This window comes from Cucurbita moschata, unplaced genomic scaffold, assembly GCF_002738365.1.
Source record: "Cucurbita moschata cultivar Rifu unplaced genomic scaffold, Cmos_1.0 Cmo_Scf00013, whole genome shotgun sequence".
Classification (NCBI taxonomy): domain Eukaryota; kingdom Viridiplantae; phylum Streptophyta; class Magnoliopsida; order Cucurbitales; family Cucurbitaceae; genus Cucurbita; species Cucurbita moschata.
Genome location: NW_019268529.1, coordinates 1,992,128 through 2,016,056, shown reverse-complemented (window position 1 = coordinate 2,016,056; position 23,929 = coordinate 1,992,128). Strand labels below are relative to the sequence as shown.

Below are 23,929 nucleotides of genomic sequence, written 5' to 3'. Positions count from 1 at the left end.
GGGAGAGTTCCTATAGAATTGCCAAGGTCTCGAGAGTCAAGTTTTGACACATTTTGTATTCATGTGTGGGAGAGTTCCTATAGAATTGCCAAGGTCTCGAGAGTCAAGTTTTGAAAACAATAGCCCTTATAGCTAAGTGGTAGAGCTTCAGTTTTGTAAACTGAAGGTCTGTAGTTCATTCTTGGGCATTACACATTTTGTATTCATGTGTGGGAGAGTTCCTATAGAATTGCCAAGGTAGTTCATTCTTGGGCATTACACATTTTGTATTCATGTGTGGGAGAGTTCCTATAGAATTGCCAAGGTCTCGAGAGTCAAGTTTTGACACATTTTGTATTCATGTGTGGGAGAGTTCCTATAGAATTGCCAAGGTCTCGAGAGTCAAGTTTTGAAAACAATAGCCCTTATAGCTAAGTGGTAGAGCTTCAGTTTTGTAAACTGAAGGTCTGTAATAAGTATTAATGACATGAATATGAGAGAAAAACACCCAGAGAGTTAAGACCCTAAACTGATTGATTTGTTGAGGATTTAAGTAACATGAAAATGACCCAATAAATGGACTCCGCTACCAAGCATATTATGGTATGTTAAAGATTATATATATGAAATTTAGTAGTCATTAGACAAGGTTAGTTAAATAACGGTGTAAAATGACCATAATGCCCCTAAGGTAACTTATCTCCGGTTCACAATCTAAGTGATCTCCAAAGTAACTTTTTTTCCGTTCATGATCTAAATGATCTCCAAATTATATGAAACTTTATAATAGGCTTATTTTATGATGATAGTTTGAAAGTTATTGGAACATGTTTAGAGGCCAAACTAAGAATTAGGGTCTAAGAAATGCTTAAAGGATGCTAGGTATCACTCAAGGACAAGGGATCAAGGTCATTAGACTCAGAAATTCAAGAAACTCCTCAACCTCCCATGATACAGCATGTTTATGACCCAGACTATATCGCTTGAAATGTAAGAAAATTTGGATGTAGATTTTCATACTACGTTACTTGGAACGTATGAAGCCTTGGGCATAGGTATTCAGATCATATCGTAGGGAATAATGAAGTCCTGGATGCGGGATCAGACTATGTCGCATGGAACACATAAAACTTTGGACGTAGGTTAAGACTGTGTTGCTTGGAACGTATGAAGCTTTGGATACAAGTTGTCAGGTTCATGACTTGTACCGTAAATCCTAAGGGGAGTATCTTGGAGAACAAAAACCTATAAAATAGCCAAGAACCAATCAACAATCAAGAATTATAACATGGATTAAGATCCAAGTTCTGAGAACAAAAACCCAGAACATTAGTACTAAGGTCCTTAGATCAAAACCAAGGTTGGTACCTCATAACCCAAGGATCAAGGTGCTAAATTATGAAAATAACTCACCAGTGAAGAATAGAACCAAAGGACCCAAGTACTTACCACAAGAATCATAATAAGTTAAGGAGTGTTGTACCCTAGCATACGCACGATTAAGAGCCTACTTACTGAATCTTTGTACTCACTCCATATTTTACATGTTTTTTAGATAACTAAGAATTCGGTCGAGGTTAGGAGCAGACTCTGGAGCAAGTGCCATAGACAAGCCTCATCTGTCGTCCTCAACCTCTTTTGTTTTTAAATATTTTGTATTTGTTCCTTACCCTAAAATAATTTTAATTTTCCTATACTAGTAGTCCTCAACTTTTCTATTACATTTCCCACCTTACAACATTACTTTCTTTTCCATTAGCAATTTAAAATTTGGTATAATATGATTTTTGTTTCATACATTTTTTTTTATTTTTTTTTATTTTTTTGAAAAAATTATCATTTTCAACAAATCTTCAATCACTTTTATTTTCTCTACAAAAACATTTAAATTTTTAGTCAAATTAAAAAAAAAAAAGAAAATGAAAAAACGTATGTTTTAAATTTTTGGATTATTATTATTTATGAAAATACGATTTGACGGGACCACCTAACAAAAAGCATTTATAGATAAACTGAAATTCTATATGTGCCTGTGACGTATGTAGGGTGAGGTTAAACAGTCACGGGTTGAAGCAGAAAGGGTGCCAATAAAAAGAAATAGAAAAAGCGGGAAACTGATGAATTCAGTTAGCCGGTCGCCGGAAAATAGTGACTTTGAAGAACACTTTGGGGATTCTGTTCATCAATTCGAACACACACACGTCCCCTTCCTTCAACTGATTATCCACAGCGAATCTCTTCCAACCGCATTTCAACTCCGTCCGCCGCCTCGTAAACGCCCACCGTACACCGCACCACACGCTCCAAATCCTCCCGTCCGCCACTTCCAGCTTCACGTCCGTCGATTCTTGCAGGTACCTCTCCGCAAAGCTTCTCGGCAAACTCTACGCATTGCAGAAATCATTGTTCAATCACTGTTTCAATTGAGAATCATTCCATTTCGTTGTTTTCTTCTTACCAGGTAATTTCCTGTTTGGATGTAGGAAGGCCTCATCGTTACCATGAATGAAGGATTCTTCGTCCTCAATTTGAACGAACTCGCTATTCTCAGAACTCGCTCTTGATTCTCCGTTAATGGCTTCGGCGTCCTTGGAGGATGCATAGGTCTCATCGATTCTGGACTAAATCGGCCGCCGTCTTCGTGATTACGCGCTGAAATCGGTGAGAATTCATCCAATTTTGGTACCGCTTGCTGAAATTGAAATTGAAATTGAAATTTATAGAGTTTTTGCGAACGAACCTGATCCTCTGTACTTCCTCTGTCTCCACGAGTAATCTTCTTCTTCGTCGTCTTCTTCGTCTTCTTCTTCTTCTTCGTCTTCGTCTTCGTCTTCGTCTTCGTCTTCTTCTTCATCATCGCTGAATCGTTGAGGTGTAGTGAATCGTTGATGCTTTATCTTCATGTTCGTCCTCATCATCTTCTTCATCTCGCGTAGGGAACAAAATGCAGCTTCGTGATCTTTTTCTCTTTTCCTCTTCCTCGAAACGGCGTCGTTTAACACAACAACAGAGTCGTCCTCATCATCTTCGTTCTCGCTCTTCGGAAGCAGAATCGGCGGGCGGCGATCGAAGGCTCTGGTGTGATCCTTACGCAGCCGGCGGAAGATCCTCGGTTTGATCGGATAATCGATTTCCGTAGCACTCAAGTCGAAAATGAGAACATTGAAGCACCGATTTCCTTCCAATCTGAAAACCACGAAATATCCAGCTTTCACATTGTAAAACTCCACGAACTCCGGCCAGCCTCTTGCGAACGATACTTTGCCATCCGATTTCTTGAGTTCGACCTCCCAGTTTGCGCCGTCCGGAAGGGTGAGAGTGGCGTTGTTGTGTAGCAAAGAAGCGCGATTGTTGATAACAAACTTGTTTGGAAGATCCTGCAAAAAAAGAAATTGATAAGAAAATGAAGGGATCAGAGAGAATGTGGATTGGATTAGGTTGCTTACAAGCTTTCGTTCGATGAGAGTGTGGTGGAGAATGATCTTGAAGAAATGGGGAATCGGTGAAGTGAAGAAAGCCATCCGGAGAGATTGTTTGTGCTTGAGATTTGGTTTTTGTTTGTTGTTTATAGTAAAAACACAACAATAATCAATAAAGTCATGAAGAACTCTACCAAAATTAATCATCAGGAAAGTATGTCCTCATCCAAACCCAATGAGTTTGAGATTTTTATCCAACTTACCCTAAAATCCTACTCCCTTTTCATTACCTTCATGTTCACAAAAATTGAGTCCAACCAAATTTTGGGTCAGGTCGCATTTTGCACCGATGAACCAAATTTCTTGTTCCACTCAAAATATGACCAACTTTCTCGATCCAACTAATCTCCACAACAGCATGATATTGTCAACTTTGAGAATAAGCTCTCACGCTTTTACTTTTGATTTTTCTAATAGACCTCGTACCAATGAAGATCTTAAATAGTCAATGTGGGACTTCAACTCTTTCGTTCAACATTTGAGTCACTGTGAGTCCACCTTCAAAGATTCTTTTGACATGGTCAAATCTCTACTATAGTATGATATTATTCACTTTGAGTATAAACTCTTGTGATTTTAGTTTTGGTTTTCCTATAAAACCTTACATCAATGAAGATAGTATCTCTTACTTATATATTCAACATCTTTCTATCGAGCTAAACACGAGCTAAAGGCAAGTAAAGGCAAGCAAGAAAAAGGTTGATTGAATTAAACATAGTGGAGTAAGCCAAAAGTTTACATGAGCTCTTGAAGATGACAACTTTCCAAAGCTCCCTCTACAATAGTCTCAAAGGAGACACAATCTAAATCTAACCAATTATAAACATAAATTGAATCCAAGCACATTACAATTTCAAACAATTCCTAAACAATATGAACAGATGAACAGATTCAGGTTGTTTCAGAACCTTCTTCAACAGGAGCGAGTGTTCCCTCTTTCACAAATGAAGAATCTAAAAACTTCGCCACAAATGCCCACAGTTTGTAAACGTCTTCGAAGTTCGTCAAGAATCCCAACGAAGCTGTTACGACCTCGAGCCGTGCAAACCCGTGCTTCCCATGCCTCCGATTTCTGGCTTGCCTGCACAGGGATGAATCTTCAAGGTTTAAAACGCCACGTTGCCGTCTCGGGTTGTCCAAAACACGAATGTGACTGAGGAATCCAAGGCCAAGAGATATGCCATCTCTTTCAGCTAGCTTCTGAACAAATTCTGGATTGATTAGTCCCTTGTTTCTGTCTCTCACATTGAAAGCTACTGCTGCTCCCCTTTCATATTTTATCTTTGGTCCATAAATCTGAACTAGGTTCACTTTGTTGCTTCCTTCCAAACCCGGAAACTTTAGTTGAAGCAACGACGTGACGAGCCAATTTATCAGAAACCGAAGTCGAATTGTTGTCTTGTTCAATCCTAACATATTTATGTGATCAAGATGTCGACATATAATCTTGGGTTCCCTTCTGTTCCACTCTTCCTCGTCGTCATATTCTCCGTTGCTAGTATAATCTTCATCATCGAGGCTCGTCACCGATCCTTCTCCAGGCTCGATGCTATGAAGCTCCTTCCCATTCTCTTCCATCCTAGAATAAACTTCTTTTCCTTGGCCTTGCAAATTAGTCTCTTCCAACCCAAAAAATCTTCCTCCAACATGCTTGCTTCCTTCCCTTCTCCCTAACAACCTGAATTCACCTTCTGTTTCTCTTCTAATCGCACTCTCCTTCATCTCCGAACATAGTTCCGACATCGTTCCATCGTCCTGTCCATGATAAAATTCATTGTTCAATGCTGAGTTTATTGAATAACCATTGGAAAGCAGTTTCCCAGTTTCTGTGACTTTGTGGATCTCTGTAATGGCTCTGTTATTACCCGATGTGGCCCTTGTTTCTGCACGTAGCTCTCCGTGAACTTCCTCAATGCCATCAAAGGATAGCGTATGGTACTCGTCATGGGGCCCTAAGTTCAAATCTTCAGCATCGTCGTCAGTCGGATCGCTATGGATCTTAGAAGTTGGCTTATGTGAGACTAGGCTATTCTTCTTCCCTTTTAACCAATACTGAGGCAAGGGACCGGCATTATCAGATCCTACCGGACTCTGACCTAAGTCGATCCAAATCGAACAATCCGAAGATTCATCTTCACTGAATACCGGGCTCTTCATCACGTCCCCTAAAGAAATAGTCTCACTTTCCTCAAGTATGGTGCTTGTTCCTTCTCTATCAGAGCTGTTATCATGATCCATCTCTGCTTCAAAAACATCCCTCACCTGAACAGACGTGAAGGCACCTGAGAAAGCAGGAAGTTGCAATCCCGGACGAGTTTCGGATGTTTTCTCCACAACCCCTGCAACTTCTTCGTGTTCAAACCGTCCTAATCCATCGAGATCATCCATTGAGTCACTCAGATACATGGGATACTCCGGGATTATCTTCACCATTCCAGAGCCAGTAACCCCGGACCGAGTTTGTAAGCTTCCCATCACTGATCTCTTGATCAGAAGACATCCAAAACCAGTAGGATCATACCCGAAAACCCTATAAAACGACGTGATGATAAAATCTGGTCGAAAAAGCGATAAACCAAGAGAATCCATGTCCTTTGGACCTAATGACCCAGCATCAAGCAAAACATGCCAATTGTTCTGCTGTGCCAGAGCCATCCATTGGTATGAATACTTAGCACCAGTCACTCTAGATTGAACTGGAAACACAAATAAACCAACAGAATCCTTCTTCTTCCTTCGCTTGATTGTTATCTGTTTCCTCAAGTCAGTTGAGCAGAGTTTCAAAGTTGGCCATTTAAACCAAGCATTATAGGCCTTAGCGCCCTTGTCTCGAGCACATTGAGCCATCCAATTCACAGATTGACTCTCATAATCAAACATAGTCAACAATTTCTTATTGGTATGAAAAGGATATGATTCAGCCAACAATTTGAAAGCAGACCCTCTACTAACAGTAAAAACAAGCCCATATTCATGCTCAGGAATGTTCAAATGATCCATAATCCTACTCTTTATATCATGTTCTACAGTCCCTCTATCAGCACCACCATAAAGAGCTTGATTACTCAAATTTGCAGCAATTTCAGACAAACTAAAAGTAGAAGACTCCCAATTATGAAGACTCTGAACATATGAAAACAACCCAAATCCACAGTAATCAAGACATACCTTAAGCAAATGCGAGTATTCATTCGAACGAAGATGATCAATCTTCTCTGATGACTTATACTTCGGGTACATTGTAAGAAACTTAGTGAAAGATTCATGAAGATCAGGAATGGCATCATCAGATTCATATGTACGATCGGCTGCCATGGCTGTGGCCTTGAGAAATTCCCGCTGAGCTTGAAGTCTAGCAAGCGATCGAGATCGGCCCAAGCCATTGCTATCTTCGTTGGGCAGTGGCTCAGAGCCCACATCTTGCGATTTGAAGAGAAACCCATCTTCAGAAGCTTCTTCAAGAGCTTCTCTAAGCTTGTGTTCTTCAAGTTTTCGAAGAATCAATTTGTGTTTCTTCAAATCCATCGCTGAATCAGACCCATCTTTTCTTCTACTCTTCTTATCCATAATCAAAGCAGCACAGTGAGATAGAGGCTTCCATAGTGAATGATGCATCAAACCCAAGTTTTAAAGAGAAAAAACAAACCCCCCCAAAACTGCAAAAGGGAGCCTAAATCCAAGACCCTGCGGGGCTTATTTCGCCATCAAATTAAGAGCCGAACCCTAAGAACACAGACCCGGATCACGAAATTTTGCAGTGAAAAACCCCAACAGAAATAAACCAATTGACCCTTAAATCAAATGCGCATTCCCACCATTAGCATTTCAGAGAAACAGAGGAAAAAGGCATCGAATAGTAGTAAAGACTTTTATTTATTTATTTATTTATTATCACCTTTAGTTTGAACCATTTAACTTTGCTACTACCAATTGAATGATTTTTGGAGGGACCCTTTAGTGACTTTTATTTCTATTTTATTTCAATCATGACAGATTAAAAAAAGTCAAATAACATTTGGTTCTTGTTCTTGTTCTTGATTGATTTTAGGTTTTCTCTTTCTCTTAGGACTTGCATTTAAAAATGTTCATCAATTTGATGTTGTCAAATCTCAAATGAATTCTATTGATCTGTTTGATTGGATTTGAGCCAATGGTTTCTTCTCCATTTCTGTATTATGTTAATTAGTCTGTAGTTTGAACAGACTAAAATAAGAAATCTTTGAGGATGTGCTACCTAATTGAATGGATTGACAAAAATGTTAGTTAAATGTTCTCTATGTTTGGTTTTATTTGTTAATTTCTTATTATTCTAAGAGCGTACTCGGGTCATATTAGATGGAGTTGTAAAAAATTTTTAAACCAACTCAAAATTTCGGGTTGGTTGTATAAGTAACTCGAGTAACCCAAATAATATTCACAACTCAACTAGTCAGGTTGGCACGCTGTTCTTTTTTTTTAATTATATAATTCATCCTACGTTAATGATTAAAAATTCTATAAAATTTAAATATCAAACATTTATAAATCAACACAATGTTAAATATATTTAATTTTTTTTAAATTAAGGCAGGATAGAGTTGAATTATAACTCTATTTTCAGTGGGTTGAATTGACCTAATAAAAAAAATGTCAAACAAGAACTAAATTTTTTATTTTTAAAAAATTAGGCTTAATCCAACCCAAAAAAATAAAATAAAAATATATAATTCAACTCGACCTTTATTTTTTTTATTAGATAGTTCGGATTGGTCGACCATTTTAATTTTTGTAAGCTAATTTATATAATTAGTGAAATCACGAAAATGTAGTTTGAAATAAAATCAAATGTTGATGTAGACCAAATAAAATATTGGTAAAATTTGTCAGTTAAAACATACTTCCACGTTGGACTATCAATTCTCTTTTTAATTAAAATAGAAAATAAAATAAAATATTTATTTTAGTATATTATTTAATAACTTCTAATTAAAATATTGTCATATATCCATATCTCATAGTAGTTTAATTGGATAAGTTTAAATTTGAATTTGACTTTATTGTTTCCATGGTAATATTCTTGGAAAGTAAAAGAACTTACGAATAAACTTAATTTTAAAAATAAAATTATTAATTCAAATTTTAATGATTATAATATTTTAAACGTATGCCAAACCCATTTGCATCTAATTGATTCCCAATCTTTTTTTTGTTTATTTGTTCTTAAAAGTACTTTGTGGACTAAGCAACAATCTTGTGCTTGAATTTATATGTTTTTTTTTTCTTCAGAGAAAAGAAAAAAAAAAAATCTAAAAGTGTTAATTTCTGTCTTCTATTCGATTTTGAAAACATATTAATAAGACGGAAAACTGCTATTGAAGTACATTTAAGATCAACCAAATTTAAACCTACTAAGGCGGAAAACTATTTGAGACATTTTATTTTAAAAAAGAACTCCTCCGTAGTGACAAATGGGTATCCTACCCGTTCTTCTCTTTAGGGCGGAAAACCATTTGAGACATTTTATCTTAAAATTGTCATAAACTTAAATGTTCATAAACGCTGCAGACATAATAAAAACCTAATTGATATTAGGAAAAAAAGAAAAAAAAACTATTAAGGTTTTAAAATAGAAATACTACTAATGTATCCTAACAAAGTACTACAACATAAGATGACTTTATTTCATGGTTTCTTTAGTTATTGTCGTCGCCCATACATGATTTATTGTCTTTACCTAAAAAATGATAGAGATATAAAGAGTATTTAAATGTACTTCGTGGTCAGTGACCCTACTATTGGAATCAAAGAATTCAATCACATGGAACATGGTTCCTAATTGGTGGGGTGGGACTTATTTTTCATGACGGTTCATTGGGCCCTACTTTTTTTTTTTTTTTTTGGTGGGGTTAGACGCATAGTAATTCTCTATACACGGTTCACGTAATTAAGCATGAACCCACTAGACAAGCTCGTACACATATCCTCTAGACTTGACTACGGGATAACACACACTCACATTGTTGGAAACCAATGGAAAAGAAAGAAGTGTGTATCTTGTAGTGTACATGTCCGTACATAACATACTGGAGAAGTAATTCACGCTTGTGACATACAATTTTTATAAGGTCCCACATTTAGAACCATGGTATAGTATAATGATGTACACGATACTTCCATACTTTTCATGATAAGAATACCCGATGAAACATGCATGCATGTTCCCAAAAGACTTTAAATAAAGCAATAATATTATATATTGTCACACCAAGAAACATGAATTTGTTATATAAAGTTGAAATTATTGTTTTGTTTTTGTATTTTGTTAGGGATGAAGGGTGAAGTCCCATCAGTTGTCCACTACGGACAAAACATGAGTAAGAATATATTAGCAAATGTGTGGTAGGGTTTGCTTGGACCTTTCTCCCTTGCTGTTTTCTTATTGTTCTTCCTTTTTGCCCTTCTTTCTTATTTCATTTTTTCCTCTTTATTTTATTTCATTGTTTCCATATATATGGAATTCCAAATCGGGTTTAGTTCTTTAATGAGTTTATCGTTCACTTATAACTCATGCACGATATCGTAACTTGTATCTATACATATAATTATTATAGGTAAATTAATCATAGCTAACACAATATTATTCCTATACCTCTGATATTCATGAATAACCAAACGAAATCTTCAATTAAATGAACGTTTTATTGGGATATTTGGATATGAATGGGTCATGCTCCACTTTTGCGTGGAGTAACATATAGTTTAAATTCTCATAATTTTATAGGTTTGTATTTGATCTAGATGATATTCTCTTTCAAGTTCCTTTGATATCTATTTCTAGCACCGTTGGATGATAAAATTCTCAAATCGGCTAATTTAGGGAATGATTATAGGTTTATAATCAAGTAATACTATCTCCATTGGTATGAGGTCTTTTAGGGAAGTCCAAACTAAAGCCATGAGAGCTTATGCTCAAAGTGGACAATATCATACTATTGTGGAGAGTCGTGTTCGTTTATCCTGATATTAGAGTCATGCCCTAAACTTAGTCGTGCCAATAAAAGGCGTAGTGGCATTTCCTTCGGTGACTGCATTTGTAGGCCTATCCTCGTGCAGAGCAGAGTAGCGATACTGAGGTTTGACGTTAGACATATAATAAGCTCCACCCTGACTCCTTACGTTCTTACACATATTGTGATGTCTTCCCTATGATGTGAAGGTTCATTAACTTACTTTACATCATAGGCACGATCTATGGAGTAGGGCACCATCCACTGTGCGCCAATACCGAAGGCTTAGTGATATAGCACACAATCTGCCTATTAAGTCTTGCCGTATCGACTTTTTGTATGGTAGGGGATTATGCCATTTCCTGTATAATACACATTGCCTATTACCCCACTAAACCCTCCTTTGGTCTATCGAGTTTTTTGCCCACAAAGACAATTACCCACAAAACATCTTACCCTGAATAGGAAAGAAAGAAAGAGGCTTTTCTTGCAAGAACTAATATTAATACACAATAAAATATGGGGAAAGCCTCTTTCTTTCTTTCCTATTCAGGGTAAGATGTTTTGTGGGTAATTGTCTTTGTGGGCAAAAAACTCGATAGACCAAAGGAGGGTTTAGTGGGGTGATAGGCAATGTGTATTATACAGGAAATGGCATAATCCCCTACCATACAAAAAGTCGATACGGCAAGACTTAATAGGTAGATTGTGTGCTATATCACGCTTGTTATTATCATTATCATCCATGGGAAGGTAAAGTCGAAGATAAAGAGGATATTTCCCAGTGTCATTCGCATCCAATGTAGGATAAGACGATAACTCACACATTGCCGAGAGAGAACACACACAAACTAACAAAACACACAAAACAACAAAAAAAAACCACACTCTCAAAACTACAACAAACTGCCCAAATTATACATACAAATACCACATACGCACACACAAACACAAACTACATAAAATACCAATAAAACTCCCAACCTCTCAAACACCACTCACATAACGGAAAATGAGAGAACTCCTTATTTAGCCAAAATACATAAAAAAGACAAATAATGAAGTTCTAAACCTTTACTCACCAAAGATATCACACAATTCAAACTCACAATAACATCTAACTCACCAAAGGAGTTGAGCCTCCCCTAAGGCATAGTAAAAAATGACTAAGATTCCAAACGTTTATCCTGACATTAGAGCCATGCCCTAAACTTAGTCGTGCCAATAAAAGTAGTTGAGCCTCCTCTAAGGCATAGTAAAAAATGACTAAGATTCCCAAAGATAAAGGGGTAGAGTCTCAATTAAGGGGAGACATACTTTGTTCGAAGGGAGGTGTTGGATGATGAAAGTCCCACGTCGGCTAATTTAGGGAATGATCATGAGTTTATAATTAAGGAAGACTATTGGCTAATTTAGGGAATGATCATGGGTGTATAGCCTTTTGGGGAAGCCTAAAGCAAAGCCATGAGAGCTTATGCTCAAAGTAGACAATATCATACCATCGTGGAGAGTCGTATTTCATTATAATCAATAATAAAACTCGTAACAAAGCTCAAAACTTTAATGGTAAGACTAAAACACGTAGTGTGTAGCTCTACATCATTGGTTTATGTCTAGGCCGCAAAACCCTACTGCTAGTGGCTGATTTTAGCTCCGATGAAGAGGTGCCGCCTTCCAGGATGGTAGTTTGGCTGCTAATATCAGTTGTCTTCTCGAGGCTTTGATGTCTAGGCCGTAATACCCTACCATTACTTACACATTTCAGCTTCTTCTTTGACAAACTGTTTGCACCCTCTTCTGATGTTTTATCATCACTTTCTTGAATGACCCTTGAGCTTGTTAGGCACCTAATATCATCAATCTTCTTTTCCAGGCTTTGATCCACGGTGCTTGATTCTACTCTAATTGTTGGTTTCTTTACAGGCATTGGACTGTAGTTATCACCATCATTCTTCCTTTTTAGGCAATGCACTGACTGTTCTTTCTCGTTGACAACGTCTTCTCCAAGTTCATCATAGTTTGCAGATTGATGCTGTGACTGTTCATCATTTTCATGATCCAGATGATATGGTTTACATTGTTTTGAGCCCTGCTGCTCCAGACATGAAAAACTCAGTGACCTCTTAACAGACATTTGATCATTAACACTAAGAGATCCTACAGGATTAGCTTCAAGATCTGGGAAGGACAAGGCCCTCTTAGCAGAAGCGAGATCAGTAGGATTCTGCCCAGAATTAGGCTGTGGACGCTTGGTTTGAATGAGAAAATGCGCAACAGACTTGAACCCCATCCTTGCTATCTATTACAGTTCAAACCATTGACCTTAGCTGCAAATTCTCCTGACCAAAACAGTACACAATGGCTTAGAAATTTACCTTCTTATACAGACTCCCAGTAGGAAGCCATCCCTTTGCTTGGCGACATAAACTGCAGTTACAAATTCCACGACAAACAGGACATATCCAACTGGGATTTTCCTGCGCTTCAAGAACATGCTCTCCATATCTGCCCAAAATTGGAAAAAGAATGTTAGGAAAATGTTAGGAATCGCGACTCTTCACACTGGTACGATATTGTCTACTTTGAGCATAAGCTCTCATAGTTTTGTTTTAGGCTTCCCCAAAAAACTTCATACTAATGGAGATGTATTGTTTACTTATAAACCCATGATCATTCCCTAAATTAGCTAACGTGGGACTCCCTCCCAACCATCCTCGACAAACACAAATATGTCAAATTGCGGATATCGCGAGTGTACCTCATATACAGACAGTCTCCACAAAATTGCCCTTGGACCATGTTGCATTTGCTGCAATGAGTGCGATGCCCTAATGTTTTTTGCCTGTAAGATATGATTGATACATAGCATTTTCCACTAATTAAACAAAGCTGTTCTTGCTTTCTAATTCAGTTCTAATTTCAATAAACCAAACATACTCATCATGTCAAAGATTAACAAAATCAGAAAACAATGCACAAACCTGCATTGATGGCACGTTTTTCCCTTTACTGGATCATAAATTCGTTTCCCATCCTTACCATATCCATCCACAAACAGCGTCCAGATCTTCTCTGTACTGCCCAACCGCTTCTCATGCTCTTCCGAGTATATCTCCGGCCTCGAACCATCTTCAAGAATCACGCCTTCATCCTCTGAAAACTTGCTTTTTCTCTCCACTCGAAGTTCAGAGTAAGTCACTGGCGTCACATTCTGTAACCTAAATCCGCAAAAGAAAATCACAATAGACAAGATTAAGAGGAAAAAAAAACATAATATTCTCAATTTCATGGCAAGATCAGAGAACGAGTCCAGTCGGTTCATGTTAGGGCTAAGAAAGTGAGATTCATGATTCGAAGAGAACCTGGATGATCGGCGGACGGCTACTGCCTGCGGGAGGTTGAATGAAGGTGGAGAAGCTTTCGGATTAAGCGATCTTCGGCGATTTTGCCTCGAAGGAGCGGATGACTTGAGCTTGAGAGAGAGGTCAAGGATGCCTAGCTTCTGCATACGCTCCAAATTCTCTCTGATTCTCAACTCTCTGGACTGCTCGTACTGAGAAACCTCCGGCATTTGGACGGCGGAAGGACGGTCGATTTCCATTTGGAGTGGTTCCGATGAGGATTTTGGAATTGGGGATTTCTCTGTGCCTGAAGGTTCTGTTATTTCCCTCGAAAGTGATCCTCCCGCTGTCTTTGTTAGTGCGCTCCATTTAAACTCTTAACGGTCATATTTTGTAACATATAATATTTTCCATTTTAAAGTTTATAATTAAAAGATTATAATAGTAAAACATTTATAACTTTACCTGATTCAATATAATTTACTTAGTATGTATAACAAATGATTTTTTAAAATATAAACTAAGTTTATATTCGTAAGGCCGATCACACACACAAATCAAAAAATGGTTGTTACATCATCATTGTCGGATAGCCACTTTAGTTTCTGATTATAGATACTATAAAGATCTTTCTTCGTGTTTGTGTATCACTTCCATTGTTATCACGATACTCGAAGGGCGTAAATCACTTCCCCTATTACAAATTCATGTATTTTTTTTAATAGCATTTGTGTTAAAATTTTATACATATAAAAGTTAGTAAAAAGCTATATGTGTTGTAGTGTCATCTAATACCCGATATTCTATTTCTAGACATTTTATTTACTCTAAACAAAACTTCAAATCAAACGACGTCTTCTGAGATAATTGGTGACATTAAATTTGAATAGACAACAACTTCACGTCACCTTTCTTAATATAGCTAGTGATTTTGAATTAACGTATTGTTTAACGATAATCATATTAAATTCAGGATAGAAGCTAAATCGTCTTTGAGTTTATTTAAAATTATATTAAAAATTCAATGTTGAAGTAAATTTACACATTTGTTTATTTAAAATTAAACTAAAAATTCAATACAATCCATTCTCCTCTACAAATTCTTGGTAACTATGATTCCAACCCAAGATAAGATTTTTAACTCAACTCAAGAGTTTTATTGTAACTGTCTATGCCCACCGCTAGCAGATATTGTTCCCTATTTCCACACCCTTGTAAAGGGTGTTTCGTTCTCCTCCCCAACCAATGTGGGATATCACAATCCACCCCCTTCGGGGCCTAGTGTTCTCGCTGGCACTCTTTCCTTCTTCCAATCAATGTGGGACCGCCACCAAATCCACCCCCTTCGGGGCCCAGCGTCCTTACTAGCACACCGCCTCGTGTCTACCCTCATTCGAGAAATAGCGAGAAGGCTGACACATCGTCCGGTGTCTGGCTCTGATACCAATTGTAACCCAGGCCACCGCTAGCAAATATCCTCTTTGAGCTTCCCCTCAAGGCTTTAAAACGCGTCTTGAGAAAAATTTTCATACCCTTATAAGAGGGTTTCATTCTCCTCTCCAACGAATGTGAGATATCACGTTTATTAATAGGAGTTTGAAAGAATTTTAGACAAATTTAAAATGATATGTTTTAATAAATAACATTTTTAAAATCATATTTAAAATCACCATTTATATTTATTCAAGTTTCAAATATATATATTGGTCTTTTCATTGTTAACGAGTCAATGACTTTGGCTTAGGCCAATAAGGTAAGTGATCTTACTTTTTGAACTCCTTCGAGTTAGATTGGATGTATTATATGTTGTATGAATAACACGTACTCTGGGACTTAGCTACATGTTATTTACTTGTATGATGTGATGTTTATGAGCTTTTTATGATGCATGTACTTCCAGTATGTCAATCTATGTATGCTAGATACCATGTTGTATGTCAATCTGTGTAGTTCAATCCTGCATGAGGGCATACACATTTTGTATTTATGTTGTTCGCTATTGTCGGTCAAGGTGGGAGAGCCTATAGAATTGCCGTTATAGCTCATGGTAGAGCGTCCTTCTTGTAAACTGAAGGTCGGTAAGTTCAATCCTGCATGAGGGCATACACATTTTGTATTCATGTGTTCGTTATTGTCGGTGAAGGTGGGAGAGTTCATATAGAATTGCCAAGATTGAGAGTCAAGTTATACCTAAATCCATGATTCATGCTCGTGTTGAGAGTTGAACTCAAGACCTCCCACTTACTAAACAAGTGCTCTAATCAACTAAGCTACAAGAGCCACATGAAAAAGTAGACATATCGAACATGGAAACGGCAAACGAACTAACATTCAAACGTAAAATAGATACCAAAATCACCCAACCGAACTAACAACCACACATAAACAGGTTATACCCAAATCTATGATTCATGCTCTTGTTGAGAGTTGAACTCAAGACCTCTCATGCTCTTGTTGAGAGTTGAACTCAAGACCTCCCACTTACTAAACAGATGCGCTAACCAACTGAGCTACAAGAGCCACATGAAAAAGTAGACATATCGAACATGGAAATGGCAAACGAACTAACATTCAAACGTAAAATAGATACCCAAATCACCAACGTAAAAATGAGTTATACCCAAATCTATGATTCATGCTCTTGTTGAGAGTTGAACTCAAGACCTCCCACTTACTAAACGGGTACTCTAACCAACTGAACTACAAGAGTCACATCAAAAGCTAACATATCGAACATAGAACCGACAAACGCACTAACATAAATAATGCAATTAATAAAATGTCAAGCTCACCATAGCTTGAATACAACTGTATAAAGGTTTGTGTGCTTCTTAGCTCTCCTCCTTGTAATTGGACTGGACCGGACCTTGAGGTATGAAAATTCCTTGGTCGTGGTTGACAATAATATTGCTCTTGTTGAGAGTTGAACTCAAGACCTCCCGCTTACTAAACGGGTGCTCTAACCAACTGAGCTACAAGAGCCACATCAAAAGCTAACATATCGAACATAGAACCGGCAAACGCACTAACACCTTGGTCGTGCTTGACAATAATATTGCTCTTCTTGAGAGTTGGACTCAAGACCTCCCGCCTACTAAATGGGTGCTCTAACTAACTGAGCTACAAGAGCCACATCAAAAGTTAACATATCGAACATAGAACCGGCAAACGCACTAACATTCAAACGTAAAATAGATACCCAAATATATATCATTGGTTGACAATAATTGTTGCTCTTGTTGAGAGTTGAACTCAAGACCTCCCGCTTACTAAACGGGTGCTCTAACCAACTGAGCTACAAGAACCACATCAAAAGCTAACATATCAAACATGGAACCGGCAAACGAACTAACATTAAAAACGTAAAATAGATACCCAAATATATATCATTGGTTGACAATAATGTTGCTCTTGCTAAGAGTTGAACTTAAGACCTCCCGCTTACTAAGCGGGTGCTCTAACCAATTGAGCTACAAGAGCCACATGAAAGAGTAGACATATCGAACATAGAAACAGGAAACAAACTAACATTCAAACGTAAACTAGATACCCAAATCTGTGCTCTAAGCAACTGAGCTACATGAAAGAGTAGACATATCGAACATAGAAACAGGAAACAAACTAACATTCAAACGTAAACTAGATACCCAAATCTGTGCTCTAAGCAACTGAGCTACATGAAAGAGTAGACATATCGAACATATAAACGGCAAGGAACATATAAACGGCAAGCAAAGTAACATTCAAACGTAAAGTAGATACCCAAATCTATAATCTCATAACCATAATATTTCTTTTGTTTAGAGTTGAACTCAAGACCTCCCACTTAGCTACATCAAAGAGTAGACATATTGAACATATAAACGGCAGACATAAAAATAGATACCCAAATATATATCGGCAGACATAAAAATAGATACCCAAATATATATCATTGGTTGACAATAATGTTGCTCTTGGCTAAGAGTTGAACTTAAGACCTCCCGCTTACTAAGCGAGTGCTCTAACCAACTGAGCTACAAGAGCCACATGAAAGAGTAGACATATCGAACATAGAAACAGGAAACAAACTAACATTCAAACGTAAACTAGATACCCAAATCTGTGCTCTAAGCAACTGAGCTACATGAAAGAGTAGACATATCGAACATATAAACGGCAAGGAACATATAAACGGCAAGCAAAGTAACATTCAAACGTAAAGTAGATACCCAAATCTATAATCTCATAACCATAATATTTCTTTTGTTTAGAGTTGAACTCAAGACCTCCCACTTAGCTACATCAAAGAGTAGACATATTGAACATATAAACGGCAGACATAAAAATAGATACCCAAATATATATCGGCAGACATAAAAATAGATACCCAAATATATATCATTGGTTGACAATAATGTTGCTCTTGGCTAAGAGTTGAACTTAAGACCTCCCGCTTACTAAGCGAGTGCTCTAACCAACTGAGCTACAAGAGCCACATGAAAGAGTAGACATATCGAACATAGAAACAGGAAACAAACTAACATTCAAACGTAAACTAGATACCCAAATCTGTGCTCTAAGCAACTGAGCTACATGAAAGAGTATACATATCGACGAACATATAAATGGCAAGGAACATATAAACGGCAAGCAAAGTAACATTCAAACGTAAAGTAGATACCCAAATCTATAATCTCATAACCATAATATTTCTTTTGTTTAGACCTCCCGCTTACTACATAGAAACAGGAAACAAACTAACATTCAAACGTAAACTAGATACCCAAATCTGTGCTCTAAGCAACTGAGCTACATGAAAGAGTATACATATAACATATAAATGGCAAGGAACATATAAACGGCATTCAAACGTAAAGTAGATACCCAAATCTATAATCTCATAACCATAATATTTCTAAACATTTCTTTTGTTTAGAGTTGAACTCAAGACCTCCCACTTACTAATCCAGTGCTCTAACCAACTAAGCTACATCAAAGAGTAGACATATTGAACATAGAAACGGCATACATAAAAATAGATACCCAAATATATATTGGTTGACAATAATATTGCTCTTGGTTACGAAGCAGGTGCTCTAACCAACTGAGTTACAAGAGCCACATGAAAGAGTAGACATATCGAACATAGAAACGGCAAGCTACAAGAGCCACATGAAAGAGTAGACATATCGAACATAGAAACGACAAACGAACTAACATTCAAACGGAAAATAGATACCCAAATCTATGATCTCATAACAATAATATTGCTCTTGTTAAGAGTTGAGAACTCAAGACCTTCCTGCTTACTAAACCGGTGCTTTAACCAACTAAGCTACAAAAGACACATCAAAGAATAGACGTATCGAACATAGAAACGACAAACGATCAAGACCTCCCACTTACTAAACGGGTGCTCTAACCAACTAAGCTACAAAAGACACATCAAAGAATAGACATCTCGAACATAGAAACGACAAACGATGAAGACCTCCCACAAAGAGTAGACATATCAAACATAGAAACAAAAAACCTAACCATTCAAACGTAACAATAATATTGCTCTTATTGAGAGTTGAACTCAAGACCTCACGCTTACTAAACGGGTGCTCTAGCCAATTGAGCTACAAGAGCCACATTAGAAAGTAGATATATCGAACATAGAAATGACAAACGAATTAACATTCAAACGTAAAATAGATACCCAAATCTACGATCGCATTGGTAAATAATAATATTGCTATTGTTGAGAGTTCAACCTCCCGCTTACTAATCGGGTGCTCTAACCAACTGAGCTACAAAAGCCACATCAAAAAGTAGACATATCGAACATAGAAATGGTAAACGAACTAACATTCAAACATAAAATAGATACCCAAATTTACGATCTCATTGGTGAATAATAATATTGCTTTTGTTGGGAGTTGCACTCAAGACCTCCTACTTATTAAACGGGTTCTCTTATCAACTGAACTACAAAAGTAGACATATCGAACATAGAAACGACAAACTAACTAACATTCAAACGTAAAATAAATACACAAATCTACGATCTCATTTGTTAATAATAATATTACTCTTCTTGTTGAAAGTTGAACTCAAGACCTCCCGCTTACTAAACTTCCTGCTTACTAAACGAGTGCTCTAACCATCCAATCACCTTCTTAGGATAGTCTTCTCTGGAAACATAGAGTGAAATGATTGGTTCCACTCATGATTTTTTGTGCTTGCATCTGACCCTAATAGCGGGGTTATTTACTGAGTATTTCTTAAAAATACTCAAACCATATGTTATTTTTATTTTCGAGGTAAAATCAAGACTCCCTTGTATGGTTGACGGTGGTATCGCAATGTAGGAGACCATGACACATGAATAGGGTAGTTTGCATTTAAATTTGGTAGACTATAAGATAGTATACGTTAATATGCATTAAATTCGTAGTGTATAGGTTAGTATAGGACGTTCTTGCTTTATTTTATTTTTTGTTAAATTGTTGAATGGCCTTTCCCATAAACATGTAAGTCCATGGCTGTATTTTTTTTTCATAAAATTTTAAATGAATTATTTTTACATAAAATGACTGATATATATACAATAGCAACGGTAGGATGAATATAAATCTAGGTTTGTTACCGTTACAGTTGGTATCAGAGCTCTAAGCATAAAATTCTATAAACTGGCCTACCACATAGGCTAAGCATGCTTCCATGGCCTTGCAATGAACGTTTCATCATCATCTAATCTGGTAAGATAATAAATGATGTTGTTATGTTATGATTGATTATGCATCACATGTGAGTATATATATAGATGTATTAATGATTCACAATAGGTTTAGATTTATCAAAATTTGTGTTATGAGAAAATACTCGTATTATAGAAAAAATCCATCACGAATCAGTTGGAAAAACACGTTTCATTCATGCTCCAAAAGGGTTGGAGTCGACTTTAAATTTATTTCGAACTAAATAAAATTGGAGGTTATGCAAACCTACGTTAAAGAAATTTTCAAGTTTAAACGGTTTTGATTTATTTTAAATTGTGGGGTTGTTTATTTTAAATGGTGCAAAACTTTATTGTATTTTATTTTTAATTTATTTTCTTGTCTTTTTCTTTTTGATCAACTTACAAGATTCTACACATAAAAAAACTGAGTCGTAACTAATTGGTATCAGAGCAGGCAGTTTTAGGTTTAGTAGAGTTGTCTAGGCTGAGAGTTGGGTATTAATGTTAATTGCTCTTATACCTTAGTTGTAGAGTGTCAATCTTGTACATTAACGGTTTGTAGTTCAATCTTGCATGAGAACATACACATTTTTATCTCACAATATTCTACATTTTGTATTCATGTGTTCACTAATTATCGGTCAAGATGGGAGAGTGCTCGAAAGTAGTTGCGTAGTCCAGACAAGGTCAGGGCATCGTATATAAGCTTAAAATGGGTTTTAGGTGTTGTAGAACTGTTAAGTTTGAGAGTCGAGTTTTACTACTAATAGGCCTTATAGTTTAGTGGAAGAGTGTTAGCTCTGTAAATTGAAGGTCGGTAGTTTAATCTTGCATGAAAGATACACATTTTTGTATTCGCTACATCTACATTTGAGAAGTTGGGTTTTAGGTCCCGTAGAATTGTCAAGATCAATAGTAATAACGTTTTAATAGTAATAACCCAGTCAAGTTTAAATAGTAAAAACCCTTCTCACTCAGTGGCAGAGTGTTAGTCAGTTTGTAGTTCAATATTGCATGAGGGTGTACTCATTTTTATTCTCACTACAATGAATCAAGGGGGGAGAGTTCCTATAGAATAGCTAAGGTTGAGAGTCGAGTTTTAATAGTAATAACTCTTAATGACTCAACAGTTTTAATATTGTCGGTCAAGGTGGGAGACTTTCTATAGAATTGCCAAGGTTGTCGAGAGTTGAGTTTTAATATTAATAGCCCTTATAGCTTAGTGGTAGAGCATTAGTCTTGTAAATTGAAGGTTTGTAGTTCAATCCTACATAAGGGCATACACATTCATGTGTTCAATATTGTCGGTCAAAGTGGGAGAGTTCCTATAGAATTGCCAAGGTCTCGAGAGTCAAGTTTTGAAAACAATAGCCCTTATAGCTCAGTGGTAGAGCGTTAGTCTTGTAAACTGAAGGTCTGTAGTTCAATCCTGCATGAGGGCATTACACATTTTGTATTCATGTGTGGGAGAGTTCCTATAGAATTGCCAAGGTCTTGAGAGTCAAGTTTTGAAAACAATAGCCCTTATGGTTCAGTGGTAGAGCATCAGTCTTGTAAACTGAAGGTCTGTAGTTCAATCCTGCATGAGGGCATTACACATTTTGTATTCATGTGTGGGAGAGTTCCTATAGAATTGCCAAGCTCTTGAGAGTCAAGTTTTGAAAACAATAGCCCTTATAGCTCAGTGGTAGAGCATCAGTCTTGTAAACTGAAGGTCTGTAGTTCAATCCTGCATGAGGGCATTACACATTTTGTATTCATGTGTGGGAGAGTTCCTATAGAATTGCCAAGGTCTTGAGAGTCAAGTTTTGAAAACAATAGCCCTTATAGCTCAGTGGTAGAGCGTTAGTCTTGTAAACTGAAGGTCTGTAGTTCAATCCTGCATGAGGGCATTACACATTTTGTATTCATGGGTGGGAGAGTTCCTATAGAATTGCCAAGGTCTTCAGAGTCAAGTTGAGTTCCTATAGAATTGCCAAGGTCTTGAGAGTCAAGTTTTGAAAACAATAGCCCTTATGGTTCAGTNATAGCCCTTATAGCTCAGTGGTAGAGCGTTAGTCTTGTAAACTGAAGGTCTGTAGTTCAATCCTGCATGAGGGCATTACACATTTTGTATTCATGGGTGGGAGAGTTCCTATAGAATTGCCAAGGTCTGGAGAGTCAAGTTTTGAAAACAATAGCCCTTATAGTTCAGTGGTAGAGCATCAGTCTTGTAAACTGAAGGTCTGTAGTTCAATCCTGCATGAGGGCATTACACATTTTGTATTCATGGGTGGGAGAGTTCCTATAGAATTGCCAAGGTCTTGAGAGTCAAGTTTTGAAAACAATAGCCCTTATAGTTCAGTGGTAGAGCATCAGTCTTGTAAACTGAAGGTCTGTAGTTCAATCCTGCATGAGGGCATTACACATTTTGTATTCATGTGTGGGAGAGTTCCTATAGAATTGCCAAGGTCTTGAGAGTCAAGTTTTGAAAACAATAGCCCTTATGGTTCAGTGGTAGAGCATCAGTCTTGTAAACTGAAGGTCTGTAGTTCAATCCTGCATGAGGGCATTACACATTTTGTATTCATGTGTGGGAGAGTTCCTATAGAATTGCCAAGGTCTTCAGAGTCAAGTTTTGAAAACAATAGCCCTTATAGCTCAGTGGTAGAGCGTCAGTCTTGTAAACTGAAGGTCTGTAGTTCAATCCTGCATGAGGGCATTACACATTTTGTATTCATGGGAGTCTTGTAAACTGAAGGTCTGTAGTTCAATCCTGCATGAGGGCATTACACATTTTGTATTCATGTGTGGGAGAGTTCCTATAGAATTGCCAAGGTCTTGAGAGTCAAGTTTTGAAAACAATAGCCCTTATAGCTCAGTGGTAGAGCATCAGTCTTGTAAACTGAAGGTCTGTAGTTCAATCCTGCATGAGGGCATTACACATTTTGTATTCATGGGTGGGAGAGTTCCTATAGAATTGCCAAGGTCTTGAGAGTCAAGTTTTGAAAACAATAGCCCTTATAGTTCAGTGGTAGAGCATCAGTCTTGTAAACTGAAGGTCTGTAGTTCAATCCTGCATGAGGGCATTACACATTTTGTATTCATGTGTGGGAGAGTTCCTATAGAATTGTCAAGGTCTTGAGAGTCAAGTTATTGAAAACAATAGCCCTTATAGCTCAGTGGTAGAGCGTTAGTCTTGTAAACTGAAGGTCTGTAGTTCAATCCTGCATGAGGGCATTCTATGTTGGTCAATGTGGGAGAGTTTCTATAGAATTGCCAAGGTCGTCGAGAGTTAAGTTTTATAATAGTAATTGCTCTTAGAATTTCCAAGGTCGTCAAGAGTTAAGTTTTATAATAGTAATTGCTCTTAGAATTTCCAAGGTCGTCAAGAGTTAAGTTTTATAATAGTAATTGCTCTTATAGCTCGGTGGTTGAGCGTTAGTTTGGTGCCAA

General features: G+C 37.1%; 3 protein-coding genes and 20 non-coding genes across 24 annotated transcripts; 13 read left to right on the top strand and 10 right to left on the bottom strand.

Moving 5' to 3' along the window:
* Positions 1-1,919: 1,919 nt before the first annotated feature.
* LOC111451014 (B3 domain-containing transcription factor VRN1-like) lies at positions 1,920-3,692 on the bottom strand. 2 transcript variants are annotated; one of them, XM_023091240.1, is made up of 4 exons: positions 3,426-3,688; positions 2,720-3,356; positions 2,438-2,631; positions 1,920-2,363 (listed from the first exon to the last, which is right to left on the bottom strand). In XM_023091240.1, exons 1-4 carry the CDS (start codon positions 3,603-3,605, stop codon positions 2,103-2,105), a joined length of 1,272 nt encoding a protein of 423 aa, XP_022947008.1. In that variant the 5' UTR covers positions 3,606-3,688; the 3' UTR covers positions 1,920-2,102. The 2 variants fall into 2 exon arrangements, with proteins under 2 accessions (XP_022947008.1, XP_022947007.1); XM_023091239.1 differs by having other exon boundaries at positions 2,720-3,692.
* A 452-nt stretch (positions 3,693-4,144) lies between these two features.
* Positions 4,145-7,305, bottom strand: LOC111451837. Its single transcript, XM_023092417.1, has one exon. It carries the CDS (start codon positions 7,071-7,073, stop codon positions 4,350-4,352), a length of 2,724 nt encoding a protein of 907 aa, XP_022948185.1. The 5' UTR covers positions 7,074-7,305; the 3' UTR covers positions 4,145-4,349.
* Positions 7,306-11,941: 4,636 nt separating this feature from the next.
* On the bottom strand, positions 11,942-14,113 carry LOC111451505. Its single transcript, XM_023091963.1, has 5 exons — positions 13,807-14,113; positions 13,426-13,662; positions 13,203-13,286; positions 12,820-12,949; positions 11,942-12,743 (listed from the first exon to the last, which is right to left on the bottom strand). The coding sequence occupies exons 1-5, from the start codon at positions 14,043-14,045 to the stop codon at positions 12,039-12,041; spliced, it is 1,395 nt and encodes a 464-aa protein (XP_022947731.1). The 5' UTR covers positions 14,046-14,113; the 3' UTR covers positions 11,942-12,038.
* Positions 14,114-16,421: 2,308 nt separating this feature from the next.
* On the bottom strand, positions 16,422-16,495 carry TRNAT-AGU. The gene has a single exon. It is a non-coding gene; the product is annotated as a tRNA-Thr (tRNA).
* A 198-nt stretch (positions 16,496-16,693) lies between these two features.
* On the bottom strand, positions 16,694-16,767 carry TRNAT-AGU. Its single transcript has one exon. It is a non-coding gene; the product is annotated as a tRNA-Thr (tRNA).
* A 249-nt stretch (positions 16,768-17,016) lies between these two features.
* Positions 17,017-17,090, bottom strand: TRNAT-AGU. Its single transcript has one exon. It is a non-coding gene; the product is annotated as a tRNA-Thr (tRNA).
* Positions 17,091-17,191: 101 nt separating this feature from the next.
* On the bottom strand, positions 17,192-17,265 carry TRNAT-AGU. The gene has a single exon. It is a non-coding gene; the product is annotated as a tRNA-Thr (tRNA).
* Positions 17,266-17,736: 471 nt separating this feature from the next.
* On the bottom strand, positions 17,737-17,811 carry TRNAT-AGU. Its single transcript has one exon. It is a non-coding gene; the product is annotated as a tRNA-Thr (tRNA).
* Positions 17,812-18,185: 374 nt separating this feature from the next.
* Positions 18,186-18,260, bottom strand: TRNAT-AGU. Its single transcript has one exon. It is a non-coding gene; the product is annotated as a tRNA-Thr (tRNA).
* Positions 18,261-19,327: 1,067 nt separating this feature from the next.
* TRNAT-AGU lies at positions 19,328-19,401 on the bottom strand. The gene has a single exon. It is a non-coding gene; the product is annotated as a tRNA-Thr (tRNA).
* A 2,301-nt stretch (positions 19,402-21,702) lies between these two features.
* Positions 21,703-21,774, top strand: TRNAT-UGU. Its single transcript has one exon. It is a non-coding gene; the product is annotated as a tRNA-Thr (tRNA).
* A 90-nt stretch (positions 21,775-21,864) lies between these two features.
* TRNAT-UGU lies at positions 21,865-21,936 on the top strand. The gene has a single exon. It is a non-coding gene; the product is annotated as a tRNA-Thr (tRNA).
* Positions 21,937-22,014: 78 nt separating this feature from the next.
* Positions 22,015-22,086, top strand: TRNAT-UGU. Its single transcript has one exon. It is a non-coding gene; the product is annotated as a tRNA-Thr (tRNA).
* A 78-nt stretch (positions 22,087-22,164) lies between these two features.
* TRNAT-UGU lies at positions 22,165-22,236 on the top strand. Its single transcript has one exon. It is a non-coding gene; the product is annotated as a tRNA-Thr (tRNA).
* Positions 22,237-22,314: 78 nt separating this feature from the next.
* On the top strand, positions 22,315-22,386 carry TRNAT-UGU. Its single transcript has one exon. It is a non-coding gene; the product is annotated as a tRNA-Thr (tRNA).
* Positions 22,387-22,523: 137 nt separating this feature from the next.
* TRNAT-UGU lies at positions 22,524-22,595 on the top strand. Its single transcript has one exon. It is a non-coding gene; the product is annotated as a tRNA-Thr (tRNA).
* Positions 22,596-22,673: 78 nt separating this feature from the next.
* Positions 22,674-22,745, top strand: TRNAT-UGU. Its single transcript has one exon. It is a non-coding gene; the product is annotated as a tRNA-Thr (tRNA).
* Positions 22,746-22,823: 78 nt separating this feature from the next.
* Positions 22,824-22,895, top strand: TRNAT-UGU. The gene has a single exon. It is a non-coding gene; the product is annotated as a tRNA-Thr (tRNA).
* A 78-nt stretch (positions 22,896-22,973) lies between these two features.
* TRNAT-UGU lies at positions 22,974-23,045 on the top strand. The gene has a single exon. It is a non-coding gene; the product is annotated as a tRNA-Thr (tRNA).
* A 78-nt stretch (positions 23,046-23,123) lies between these two features.
* On the top strand, positions 23,124-23,195 carry TRNAT-UGU. The gene has a single exon. It is a non-coding gene; the product is annotated as a tRNA-Thr (tRNA).
* A 145-nt stretch (positions 23,196-23,340) lies between these two features.
* TRNAT-UGU lies at positions 23,341-23,412 on the top strand. The gene has a single exon. It is a non-coding gene; the product is annotated as a tRNA-Thr (tRNA).
* A 78-nt stretch (positions 23,413-23,490) lies between these two features.
* TRNAT-UGU lies at positions 23,491-23,562 on the top strand. The gene has a single exon. It is a non-coding gene; the product is annotated as a tRNA-Thr (tRNA).
* A 79-nt stretch (positions 23,563-23,641) lies between these two features.
* On the top strand, positions 23,642-23,713 carry TRNAT-UGU. Its single transcript has one exon. It is a non-coding gene; the product is annotated as a tRNA-Thr (tRNA).
* The last annotated feature ends 216 nt before the right edge of the window (positions 23,714-23,929 follow it).